At 36.9% G+C, this 13,696-nt stretch overlaps 1 protein-coding gene and 1 long non-coding RNA gene across 5 annotated transcripts in view; one reads left to right on the top strand and one right to left on the bottom strand.

Moving 5' to 3' along the window:
* Positions 1-9,501, bottom strand: part of mllt10 (MLLT10 histone lysine methyltransferase DOT1L cofactor) — a 69,940-nt gene extending 60,439 nt beyond the window's left edge. For 2 of the 4 annotated variants that reach the window (XM_053227816.1, XM_053227815.1), the window contains exons 1-2: positions 9,054-9,496; positions 6,321-6,400 (exon numbers count right to left, since the gene is read on the bottom strand). In XM_053227816.1, the coding sequence (XP_053083791.1) occupies positions 6,321-6,400; positions 9,054-9,192 (219 nt within the window). In that variant the 5' untranslated portion in view covers positions 9,193-9,496. Of the gene's footprint in view, positions 1-6,320; positions 6,401-9,053 lie in introns of all 4 variants that reach the window. The other 2 variants (XM_026937945.3, XM_053227817.1) reach the window with 2 other exon arrangements.
* Positions 9,502-9,519: 18 nt separating this feature from the next.
* Positions 9,520-11,641, top strand: LOC117595778 (uncharacterized). Its single transcript, XR_004576955.2, has 3 exons — positions 9,520-9,817; positions 10,748-10,807; positions 11,209-11,641. It is a non-coding gene; the product is annotated as an uncharacterized LOC117595778 (long non-coding RNA).
* The last annotated feature ends 2,055 nt before the right edge of the window (positions 11,642-13,696 follow it).

Consider the following 13,696-nt stretch of genomic DNA (forward strand, 5'->3'; position numbering starts at 1 on the left):
TTTTTTTTTGGTTTAGAATTGAGATCATGATCCTCATTCACGAATCTTCGTTGGTGAAAATCAGTCTTGATAAGAGCACAACATGCATAAAGTAGCACTGGCGCATTTTGAGTGAGGCAGTGTGTGTAGCCATGGCGTTCAAAATTCATTCACGACACTGTTTCTCCTTCTTTTTTCCTGACGACTCGTCGTGCTTCAGCCTTGTACATAAAGTCATGCTCTAGCACGTCTATGGTCACTGGTCACAGTGAATAATGGGGAATAGTGGTGCTCTGTTTTAGGCAATAATTAGGCACAAATGATGAAAATCAATACTTAGAATTGATTTGCACTGAGAAACTAATCAAAATCAGATTCTGATACAGCTCTTTGTGCATCCCTACTCTCAAACCAGGTTTGGGTTGCCAACTTTTAAAAGTTTTAATGATTCAGTACAAAATTATATCATCAAGTCAGCCGCTATCAAATAATTCGCAATAATTTAAAACAAACGTCTCTATCGGTTTATTACAGTGTAATCACTTAAAGGGCCACAAAAGAAAAAGGTACAGAATGGCGGTTAAATAAAGAGAAATATTAAAGAAGTGTTCAAAAAAAAAAAAAAAGATTTCGATATTTTATTCGAAGAAATCTAAGATCCTAACAGGCCTCTTAATTAGATTTTCTGAAAGCAAAATACACAGAGATGGTAAACCAATCAAGCTTGTAGATATCAGACTTAGAGACAGTGCAAGGGTAAACTGTAAGACAAACTGATCAGAAACAATTAGATTGTTTCTAATAAAATAAAACATTTATCAATTTATTTATACATATTCTCAATTAATCAGAAGGTTATTTTAATATTAGTTTTTCTAGTATTAGTGGATTTAAAAAAAGAGCCCATTGCTTCACTGACCAAAAAATACTAACAGTTTCTTTTTCTTATGCGTAATGAATTAATAACTCCTAAACTATCAGCTCACAGTGTGAAGGGAAAAAAAAAACAGCTTCTGCCTTGGTTCAGACTGGTTTGTGCTGGTCTGGTGCTTGTTTGGCTGATTGATTAACAAAACCTTGCCAGTAAAGCTGGTCTTGCTGGTTGATGGCTGAGAACCAACATGCATTACTCTCATTTAAGCTGTTTTTCTAGCAGGGACGGTTTTCCGCTGCATTTTTGTGGCTTTGAGCTCCATCAGAGTACTTTATCTACTAAGGATTTTATGAAAAATCGAAGTAGATGCAAATCATTTTAAGTAGAGGTGGACAACACGACAAACACACCATGAAACAGTTGGTTCACATACACAGCTCCTTGTTAATGTCAGTAATAATGGAGTTGCTCAGAGTTGACAATATCCATGATGTTGCCAAAAAACATGGGGGAGGAGAGCTAGCGTATGCTGGTGGACAGGACAGCTCCCTGCTAATAGCATAAATCATTACAAAAAATAAATAAATAAAAAACATATATAACTGCAGTCTGCAAAAAGTTTGCATTTACAAGCAGATGAGCGTATACGCTTACTTTATGTACTTATTATTACTTTAATAATTATTATTACTAATTATCTACTTTATTATACTTATTAATGTGAGTGCTTGTCCACACTGCATTGCAGTCCATGTCTGTTGTTTTTTTTTTCACATAATAAACTGCCTACAACTGTATTTATAGATACTGACTGATGTTTTTGTTGAGAATTTTAAATCTGCGCATTGATGCAGTATGAATATTTATTTTTAGACTTTTATTATTGACAAGAAAATATTAACTAATCAACAACTTATCTGCTCAAGTAGGAAAACAAAGGAAAAAACTCAACATATCAAAAAAAATTATAATAACCTACATACTACAAAAAAATTACCTGGTGATGCACAGAACATCCTACCCTATGCTTTTATTAATGAACAAACTCTGTATTTCTGTATAACTTTTTGAATCCAGTTAACCCATTTCAAATTCTTTCACTCAGATACAGACAGTGGCACGTAGACTAATCGATCATGTGATACAATCTAGTTGCACGGATATGTTTCTGGAGGGTGTGAATTTGGAAAGAATGTAGAAATAACATAGCTAATAATATTTAACATAGCTAGTTAATATGTCTGAATGTTTTTCTCCAGATGTGTGCCATGCAACAGTAAGAAAATAAAGAAGCAACAGTCTGCTGTGACTGAAGTCTGCTACTCAATAATTAGTGGAACTACATTTTTACTGGCCAAAGACACCACAGTCCCACCTTCTTGTTTTCTATTGGCTCAGAAGAAAGAGGTTCTCAAATTCACACGTCACAGTTCACGTCATGTCACGTCCTTTTCTCTTCAGTGAAATGTTTTTGCAGTTCACCTTCATACAGCTGGTGCAAAGCTTTACGTCCTTTCCCCTTCGGTGAAATGTTTTTGCAGTTCACCTTCATACAGCTGGTGCAAAGCGTTACGTCCTTTCCCCTTCGGTGAAATGTTTTTGCAGTTCACCTTCATATAGCTGGTGGAAAGCGTTACGTCCTTTCCCTTTCAGTGAAATGTGTTGTTTCACCAAATGAATTTTATTTACATTTGGTCTGACCAGTGCTTTAGCTGAAAAATCAAAATCTCCCATAAAACCATGGCAAGGGGTCGAAAATCTTAAATTCTTTGATTAATTGTAGATGTTTGTACCTCTGCGTAATATACCACAGCTCAAAAACGTTTCACTTGTAACCTTCTCTAAGAGTTTAGATACTGAGCAGGAGATAATTAGAGGTTGCACAGGCACCCTTAAATGATGTTTACTGCCTTACAGGAACTGCATATATTTGGTGCAAATACGGAATTTACCACAAAAATGTCAACACAATGAGTTTACTTAACAGGTTTCCTCTTTCTGTGACCTCTTCAAACTGCCACTTTCATTTTATGCCAACTAAAACATGCAGTGCTGTTGAGCTTCAAAAAACAAACAAACAAACAAAAAAAAGCTCCTACCAACATTATGCACATGCCTAACCATCACCCAAGTATTTTAAATACAGTTGAATCCAAACGATTACATACGCCTAGGATAAAGACATTCAAGCTCAATATTTCACGACTCCACACATTTCGTGTTACCAGGCATTTCCTGTGTTACCGTTCCCTCCGAAAATATTAGAACGGCAAGGCCAATTCTTTTGTTTTTGCTACACACTGAAGACATTGGGGTTTGAGAACAGAGATAATAATTTCATTTCCTGATATTTACATCTACATGTGTAAAACAACTTAGAACATGGCACTTTTTTGTGCCAGACCACCCAATTTTTCAGTAAGCAAAAGTACTGGAACAGATAGTCAAAGTAAATAGCAGTTAACATTTGGTTGCATGTCCCTTGCTTGCAACAACTGCATCAAGTCGGCGACCCACTGACACTTCACCAAACTGCTGAATTCTTCTTTTGTGATACCGCAGCTTCTTTCAGTTGTTGTTTATTTTGGAGGGTTTCTCTCTTCAATCTCCTCTTCAGGAGGTGAAATGTATGCACAGTTGGGTTAAAGTCTGGTGATTGACTTGACTAGTCTAAAACCTTCCATTTTTTTTTTCCCCTGATGAAGTCGTTTGCTGTGCCGGCAGTGTGTTTTGGATCATTATCTTGCTGCATGATAAAGTTCTTCACAATTAGGTTGGATGCAATTCTCTGTAAACTGGAAGACAGAATGTTTCTGTAGACTTCTGAATTCATTCTGCTGCTGCCATCATGAGTTACATCATCAATAAAGATGTAAAAGTGAACCCGTTCCAGAAGCAGCCATTCAAAGCCCAAGCCATGACACTACCTCCACCATGCTTGGGTGATGAGCTTGCATGGTTTGGATCATAAGCAGATCCTTTATTTCTCCACACTTTGGCCTTTCCGTCACTTTGGTAAAGGTTAATCTTGGTTCCAAAACTTCTGTGGCTCATTTCTATATTTCTTTGTGAATTCCAATCTGGTGATTCTTACTACTGATGAGTGGTTTGCATCTTGTGGTATGGCCTCTATATTTCTGCTCTCAAAGTTTGCTTTGAAAGGTGGATTGTGATACCTTCAACTCTGCCCTGTGGAGGTTGTTGGTGATATCACCTACTCTTGTTCTGGGGTTTCTCTTCACAGATCTCACAATGTTTCTCTCATCAATTGCTGCTGTTTTCCTTGGCTGACCTGTTCGATGGCTTGTTCACCAGTTGACCAGTGGTTTCTTTCTTTTTCAGGACATTCCAAACTGTTGTATTGGCTATGCCCAATGCTTGTGCAATGGCTCTGATTGATTTTCTCTCTTTTCACAGCTTCAAAATGGCTTGCTTTTCTCCCATAGACAGCTCTCTGGTCTTCATGCTGGTTTATCCTTTTAAACAACAAATGCAGTCTTCACAGGCAAAACCCAGGCCTCAAACCAAGACTAGGCATTCAGAGATATTAACTGATTAAAGAGCCAATCTAACAGGGTACACTTGAGCAACAAGAAACACCTGTCTATCACATGTTCCAATATTTTTGATCACTTGAAAAACAGGGGGGTTCACACAAAAGGTGCCAGGTGCCAAGTTGTTTAACACATCTAGCTGAAATTCTGATCTATCATCACACATTCATCTTTGGATTTTAAACCCAAATGTCTTCAGTGTGTAGCAAAAACAATAGAATTGCCTTGCTGTTCCAATACTTTCGGAGAAAACTGTATGTCCGTTAGGGTATCTAATTTTATTTCCATAAGAAGTCATTTCAAAATAATACCTAAGAGACAGATTTATTTCATCTTCTATTTATTATATCAGATTTTCAGTGGGTCAAACGTTAGTAACGTATTTGGTGCCATTGCTTTTTTATTACTTGAACTTTAATCAAACCCTTGGGGTAAACTTCCACAAGCTTCTCACAACACTTTGCTGGAATTTTACCCCATTCTTCTTGACAGAACTGTAACTCAGTCAGGTTTGTGAGAAATTTTAGTATTTGCTGGGAACTTTAGTTTGGTTTGGCCTACGAAAACATTTACACACAATATGGGAGTGTATTGCAAGCAGCACCACTAAAATTTCCATCTACTAGGATTACTACTAAAGCACACTATCAGCTCACATTTAACGACAACATCAACCATAAGCAAAGACGGCAACCAGACGACATACTTAACAAATAAAGACAAGTTGCTGTGGAGTTTTGTGGTTGATGTTAACACAACACACTTTATGAAGAGATTCTGGTCGGGCGGCAGATGTGCGTTATTCAATGCACCAGGTGATAATGACGCTTTTTTCAATGTTAATTAACAGATTAATACTTTTCCTGCTGAAAAATTCAGCTTGGTGTGACCTACCATCTGCCAAAACACAGGACAAGCTGGTTAAGTAGACAGAACACATTTTTGAGTTAATGTCACTAATGCCACACCATAGACAAGTTGTTTCAAGAAAATAACACAACAGCAAGGCACAATCTCAAACACAAATTATTTAATTTAATCAAGTAAAAGGGACATTGGGAAAATACCAGCCTGTGTTTTGGAAACTGGACAGGCCAAGCAGGAGTGAGTATTTTAAGACAGTTATTCTAAAGAAAAGTTTTCCAGTTAATGATTGATAACTGGCCAAATTAATAATGTTTATAAGATTAATGCTGTTAGATTTTTCTGGGTGGTCCTGTTTTCTCTCAAGGAAGGAGCACCAGTGCTCCTTGGGAAAAAAAATGCTGACCGTAGGACTCTGTCTAACGTTATAGCAATCAGCAACACTGAAGTTTTGTTCATGTTTATAGATTACAGGAAGTCACACTGTGTTCATCAGCAGGTCTATGTGACATTACTGGAGAACTGGATATGTCTTGAGGCCAATATTTATGGAAAGTATGAAAAATGTCTTGGCTGATCACCTACATTTGGAATAACTGAGACTTTGTGCACATTTGAGTTTTCATCAAAATGTTCCTTTAGGCTGGAACTACTGTACACATACAAGTGTAGATATGTAGGTAGGCAGGTAGGTGCACTACCATTAGCTTTGCACTAACGTCTTCAATTCAGCAAAGAATCATCATACTTAACTGCACTTGCTTAATCAACTAGTCTTTTTTTTTTTTTTTTTTTTTAACTGATATGGTGTACTAGATGCTGCTGCTTCACAAGAAACCTTTCCTTAACCCCAACAGTGATCTACATTTGAATACTCTGACCTCCATTTTCCAATGCTTGACCCAGATCGTTATTACATATGGACATGGTTTTGGATTCATTGAAACGAATGCGTAATTGTACTAAACATCCCGAAAGAATTATAAACAACTATATAAGAAAGGATTACATGCTTGCTGTAGGGATGCTTCAAAATACAGAAAACTCACCACTCGTGCTGCACGCTCCTGAGATTCACATTTTCTGCAGAACCAGGGACCGGTTGGGACTTGGACAATTCCATAACAAGCTAAAGAGAAAATAGATAGATTTAGTCGAACATGACGAGAACATGAGGGTAAATGGGCTGTGGATTCTATAAACAGCAAAGTGAACACGTGTGTATGCTATAAACAGACCAGAATGCTCATGACAGCAATGGCATCTCAGCACTAACACTTTAACCTCGGCACTAGATCAAGGTATACCAGGTTATATTTATATATATTTTCCACCTCTCATGGAGGCGACATTGCATTATAGGTCCAGTTGTAAAGATTAAATGTGATAATGCTGTAGAGATGTAGTCCTTTGGTGTCTGAGTGATTGAGGTGGAGAAATGAGCAAGTGACAGTCCTCAAGACTTCATTACGCTCTAGTTGAGGTCAGCAAGTTGCTTTTAAGATAGCCAAAAAATGTTAAACTTTGTTTCCAGTCAGAGACGAATGTTGTTCATAATCATTTTTAATCAACACTGGCAAACTTAAATGTACCGTATCAGCTGAGCTCCATATAAAACATCATGCAGGCTATACACAAATTAGGGAAATGATTATACTTAGTTTAATCAGTATAAAATAATGAACTGCTTCACATAAGCCATCTAAAATTAATCCTGTCTACTGACTTGTTAAATTAATTAACAAAAGACAGTTTAAGACTTTATTTTAATATCTTTTTTGTTGCCATCTGCTTTGATGTGGGTGTATCCTCCATACCTTGCCCTCAATTTCAACAAACCCAACCACTGTGATTGGACCTTACAAATAATCACAACTGGATTTGGGTAATTTGGGTAAGAGAGCATTGCTGCATCTGAATCAATCTGACTGTGTAACTTACTCTCTCTCCCCTGTCAATCACAGAAATTCTAGCCAATCATGGGAGTCTGTGAGCTCATGTATGTAGAAGAGGGCAGATAGTGCGTTCGTCTGAGTGTTATGCTGCGCTGTGACACAGCATGAGCTGGCTTCCGGTGTCTATGAGGACTGTCGTAAGATAAGAGAGCGCTGGCTCTTGGGAAGGAATTGAGAAATTACCAAATTAGGCAAAAAATGGCAAAAAAAACCCACAAAATCTCTCTAAAGCCCTATCTGGATTGGGTTAGATTTACATGAAGTGGTCACTGGAGTGTGCCAACCGAAATAGTAATTTTTTTTACAGACTGCAAGTGTTTGGAAAGATCACACCGTATTTTGCCTTCTACTGAACAGACCAGGAGAAATTACTTCAGGTGATATATATTCCAACTGAACTGACATGTTAATAAAGATTCCAGTATATCCAGTGGGAAAAGAGTTTTTGCACCTTTTCTTCAGTATAAAGACACTCCAAGAAATGCTCTTTTATCATCTCCCACCAAAACAAAAGCAAACCCAAGCATCGGCCGTAGTTACTGACACACAACAATGAAATATAGATGCCATTTATAAGGACTTGTTAGAGAAGCGAAATTTCTGGGGTTTTAAGGTACTGAGTTCCAAACCGCCGTACATGTGCCTTACTTATGATCAAGTGCAATTTGTTTGACCAAATGCAATACAACAAGAAGGGTAAACTATTACGATGAGGTGAACATACTGTGTTTTAGCGTGACACTAGTGCGTACCCCATGAAGGTAAGATGAGGATGTGAAACTTGAACCTTGACATCTACATTCCCTTTTTATTCTACACATGTGTAGCGCGTGCGTGCACGTGACGTGACAGGAAGTCAGGTGGTGTGAAGAGAAGAAAACACTTTGATGTTGAAGTGGTGCACGCGGCTGTGCTGTAAAGAGGAGTGTGAGAGAGCAAAGCTGCACTGCCTACAAGCATGCAGTGATACAACACACAGCCCAGAATAACTGACCTACTAACCCAACTACCGCTGCTTTAGCACACGCCTGAAGGATTACAGCTAACAATTACAGATTTATAACACGCCAGACTCAGAACATCACATGGTACATCAACTAATACAGCAGAACACAGCCTTACTATTCACCATTATCAGCAATTCACTATTCTCACCAGCTGTTACACATCCGGTTTCAGAGACATTGTATAATTTACGGTACTTTAGCAGCCTAGCTAGATGACGATTTACGGACAGTAGACTCAATGTTAATACTGTTACATAATATTTACCCATAAAGCTCAATATTACATTTAATTTGGAGTTAACTAGGAAGCTAGCTAAACTAGTACACAAACAGCAACTGCTGACTAGCTAAATACTGAAAACCCTGAACAACTAGTCAGCTAGTTACAAGTTTCGTCCTTTGTTGTCATTGTTAAAAATCATTCAGTATTTTGTTACCAAAACATGTGGCAATCCCTAGGCAACATGCATTTTTCCCCCACGCGTATTCGAACAAGTCCCGCCTACTCCGCTATGATTGGTTACTGCCGGTCGGTCCCCTACTCTATGATTGGTTAATATCGCATAATCATCACTAGCGGGCCATACAGCCAATACAAACGAGCCGGCGCGATTGGTCGGAATACGGGCGGAGAAAAAAAATTACGCCGTGAAAAGCAGGCGCCTAGATAGCTAGAGAATTAGCTTAGCATGCGAATTAGCTTAGCAATCGCGCATCAAACACGACGCAATCAAAACGTAAGGTGTGAATTGAAGTGACCTTAATATCGTTGTTTTTTGATGTAGAGGAAGTGATTAAAAATGGAGTGGTGGTGTTGTACCTTGATGCACGGCGACATTACAGCCGTGACCGTCGCAGTAAACCAGCGGGTTTTCGGCCCAGCCTCTCTCATCAGAGCAAACACAGCAACCTCCGATCATCTCCTTCATATTAGCGGCCAAGTAGTGGCTAAATACCATCTACAAACAGAAACAAAGTCCCCAAACGTTTATATCGAGTCCTCGTCACGAATATCCAAGATCCATTTGGATGAAAAGTCCATATTTAATGTCGTCTCCTTCACATTAGCGTCCGAAGGAGTCGCAGGATCCCGTCAAGAAAAAGGTGGAAAAAAAGACGCCCAAAACGACCGTAAAGAGTCTTCCTCCCTATATCTAATTCCACTGTCGACGAAAAGTCATACTTGGTCGTGTTTACAATCTAAATTGCTATTTTTGTTTTGTTCAACACACAAACCCGATGGCGTTCGGGAAGTAAAAGCGCGATGTGCGCATGCGCAGAATGAGCAACGCTAGAGGAACTGATTGGTGGTAGCAGGAGCACAGAAGCAGGCCTCGGAGTGTTTAAGGACACACACACTGAATCCTCATACACCCTCTGCTTCTTTATTTACTGCATTATAGTAAGCTTTTATTCATTTTTATTAGTGTATAAGAGAACAAACACACACTGAATCCTCATACACCCTCTGCTTCTTTATTTACTGCATTATGGTAAGCTTTTATTCATTTTTATTAGTGTATAAGAGAACAAACACACACTGAATCCTCATACACCCTCTGCTTCTTTATTTACTGCATTATGGTAAGCTCTGTGAGTTTTTATTAATTTTTATTAGTGTATAAGAGGACAAACACACACTGGATCCTACATCCTCTTATTCTTTATTTACTCTATTTACTGCATTACAGTAAGCTTTTTTTATTTTTATTAGTGTATAAGAGAACAAACACACACTGAATCCTCATACACCCTCTTCTTCTTTATTTACTGCATTATAGTAAGCTCTGTGAGTTTTTATTAATTTTTATTAGTGTATAAGAGGACAAACACACACTGAATCATATATTACATATATCACATAAAAACATATATCACATTATGATGAACTCTAGTTTTAATTTGAAAATTTAGTTAAATTTATTTATTTTATTTTATTAGTGTATAAGAGAACATGCAGAAACTGAATCTTGACACGTTACTGTTTGTTTAATGTATTCATTGCATTATGATAGCCTCTGTTTTAGTTTAGTGTTAATTTTATTTTCAGTTTTATTTAATTACACTGCATGTCTTATTTCTGGAATTTCAGATGCACAGGACTGAGATACCTCTTGTTAAGGCTATTAAATTAAATAATAATTAAATAATGAGGAAAGACAGAGTTACAGCATAAAGTGTACTGGAAATACTGTATGTTATAACCCCATAACCCCATAATCTCTGATCATGATTTGATCTCTGCTGCAGCATCTGTGACAAGAATTTCACTGTGCGAGGAAGCTTGTGACAGTAAAGTTGAGTCTTTCATTCATTAATTCATTCATTCATCTTCAGTAACCACTTTATATTAGTTACAGTGTCACAGTGGATCCAGAGTCTTTCTGTGAGGTAGAAATACACTCTGGATAGGATGCCAGTTCATAGCGGGGCACCATGCACGCACACCTTCACACACACTTACACCTAGGGACAAATTGGCAGTCAGTCCATTTAGAGTTATGTTTTTGATAGGTGGGAGGAAACCGGAGAACCCGGAGGAAACCCATGTGGACATAAGAAGAACAAGTGAAGGTCCATACATATCATAAATCTTGGATCTATGAATTAATAACTAAAAAGAATGTGAGGCATGACTATATGGTATATTAAAACTGGTTTATAATAATAGCATGTCCATACAGTACCATGTGTCTGAATTAAATAACACACAAGGAATTCTGCTTTTGGTTTAATTAGGAACTTGTTGAGAGAAACTCTGATTTTAATGTTAAGTGTCTATATCACAATTATTATGTTTTGATATCACAATAATGTATTTTAGCTTTAAAAACTTTAACATAAATTTGTTAATATATTTCTCAGTACAAGTGACCATTCTGTCCACTATGTATTTCAAATATTCATAGGATTAAATAGCATTATGGGATTGCCTCTGATAAGGCTGCAATTAATTCTCTTTCTCATTTGTCTAGAATAAAGAACCTGAGAAGATAGCTGTCCATATGATGGAACAAACCAGAAGCAGACATACTGCAGATACTGGTGAAATTTTGTACTGATGATGACAATAGTGAACAAATTAGTGATCACTGATCTTGCTCCTGGAAATCCATCTTCCTACAGAATTCAGGGCTGAATTGCATAATCAAGTAGACTGATAATCTGGAGCAGGTGTGTTTACTTATCAGGATTTTTGGGTAGAAAATTCCAGACAGCATAGAATGTCAGACGAAATAGCTGAGTTTAGGCACATAGGGGTCATTTATGGCAATGGCAAATGTATTGTAACTCAGCAGTCACATTTATGTTCATGACTTTTGGGAGCTGAGCCAAAATGACCCAAATTCAACTAAACATATCCACTACTTGTCTGGCATTCCAATTAGTGTAGAGTGGTCCATACCATGCCTGATTATATATATATATATATATATATATATATATATATATATATATATATATATATATATATATATATGGCATGATAATTGTTTTTTTTTTTTTCATTAAGTTTGCGTTGTAGCTGTGTATAGTAGCCAGATTCACATCACTGTCTTTCCATGGTGGTATGTGGGCCAGAAAGGAGCAGTAAGTGTGGGCCAGCCCTGGGCCATCACACATTTTCTGTGGTAAATCTCAACGAACAGGCCTGGCACTGGTCTAAATAAACTAACCTGCTATTAAAAGAGCTTAAGGGATCTACACCAAGATTCTGCCCTCTAAAAATGATGGCTTGTTTGAGTTAAACCCACCGGGTCATTTTGAAGTATTGTGAACACCCTGCTCCAATACGCTACCACTGACATTATGAATCCCTTGCTTTGGCAAAAGTAAATTGCTTTTTCAAAATAAATATATGGCATAGTGTACCAGAGGCATCATGAGTCAGTAAACACACTAAAAGACTGGTGTTAAGCTAACCAAAATCATTATTCTGATATTGTAATGTTTAAAATAAAGTGTTTGCTGGTAACAAAGTACATTACTCTAGCCTACATGAGAATGCTGGTCATGTTTCTAATGTTAGTTACCTGAATAAGTTACATTTCTGTCAACTTCAATTATACTTTCAAAAACAATCAACAAATGTAATGCTATCTATCCCTGAAAAGCTTGTTTCCTCTTCGGTCAATTTATGTGTCATTATGATATACTTGTTAATTTCCTTTATTAACCCTATAAATCATACTTACTAGAGTGGAAACACATTAAACCACACTGTATTTTTAAACCATTTTCTCAAAAATCAGTTTCTAGATGACCTGCATTCATGACATATTACATGTTCATTCCTATCCCTAATATGCAATATGACAAAATAATTTTGCATGGTAAAATCATCTGAAGTCCCTGGAATCAGTTTTGCAGGACAGTATGCTGGCTGAAGTGCTGCTCATCATAGTCATGCAGTGGAGCACGTTCAGCTCCAAGACTGATCAAGCCACGGATCAGCAAAGAGTAGTACAGGAAGTCCTTCACACCAATCGCTATCAGATTGTACAATCCGTCCACCCTGTGTTAACTATGCAATAATGCAACATTTTTCACATTCCTGCACACTGTAACTGTATTATTATTTATTCTTTTTCTTAAAGACCATCACACATTTTATTGACATCATCATTTTACAGTCACTTTATCATCACTTGCACTATAATCACTTGACTTATTTTTGTTGCTACTTAGCATTTTTATTTTTAGCTTTATATTTTGTGCATTTTCTGTGTCCTTGTAATTTTTATCTAGCTGTCAATCTATCTGTCTATAACAGTGCATGGTTTTTTTCTTGGTTTAACAATAAAGAAATGATTTATCAATGCTTAACGTCAAAAGAATAGATTTTTGGTTTTATTGAGTATGCAAATCTATGTCACATTTGCATAAACGAATATATATTTTAAGGTTTTTAATTTTTAATTATAATTTGAATATGTTTTGCCCTACACCGTTCCCAGTTAGACAAAAACTTAAAGTAGGGAAATGTTTCTCTTAAATGTGTGCAGGAACATTGCAGGAACATTTTTCCTCCAGAAGGATATTAAAAAGCATATTGCATTTGTTTTTTAATATTTGTTAATATTTTTTTATTAATATATCATTTTGTTTGAGACAAAGATGGACGTTTTTGTTCACAGTTTATAAGAAAGCTTTTTCAAGAAATGGTTAAAATGTGTTTTTGAGAACTTGCTTGATCTGGATGAATTTGTGCCTTTTTTTTTCCCCATACATGCGTGCATGTGCTCAAATTCTATGCATTTGTAATACTAACATTTTTATAAGTATTACTCAAATATGAAAGTAATAATAATCCATGTGTGCTGTAAATGTATAGCCATAACCCAGCCTTCTAGTGAATACAAACCAGTCTGCTGGCTAGTGTGTGTTCTGTCACTGTGGGTGTTTTCTGTGTGAGTTTGTTTTAAACCCAGTCATTTTAAAGTGTGGGTTGATGCTCATCCT

The sequence above is a fragment of the Pangasianodon hypophthalmus genome, chromosome 22 (genome assembly GCF_027358585.1).
Source record: "Pangasianodon hypophthalmus isolate fPanHyp1 chromosome 22, fPanHyp1.pri, whole genome shotgun sequence".
NCBI lineage: Eukaryota > Metazoa > Chordata > Actinopteri > Siluriformes > Pangasiidae > Pangasianodon > Pangasianodon hypophthalmus.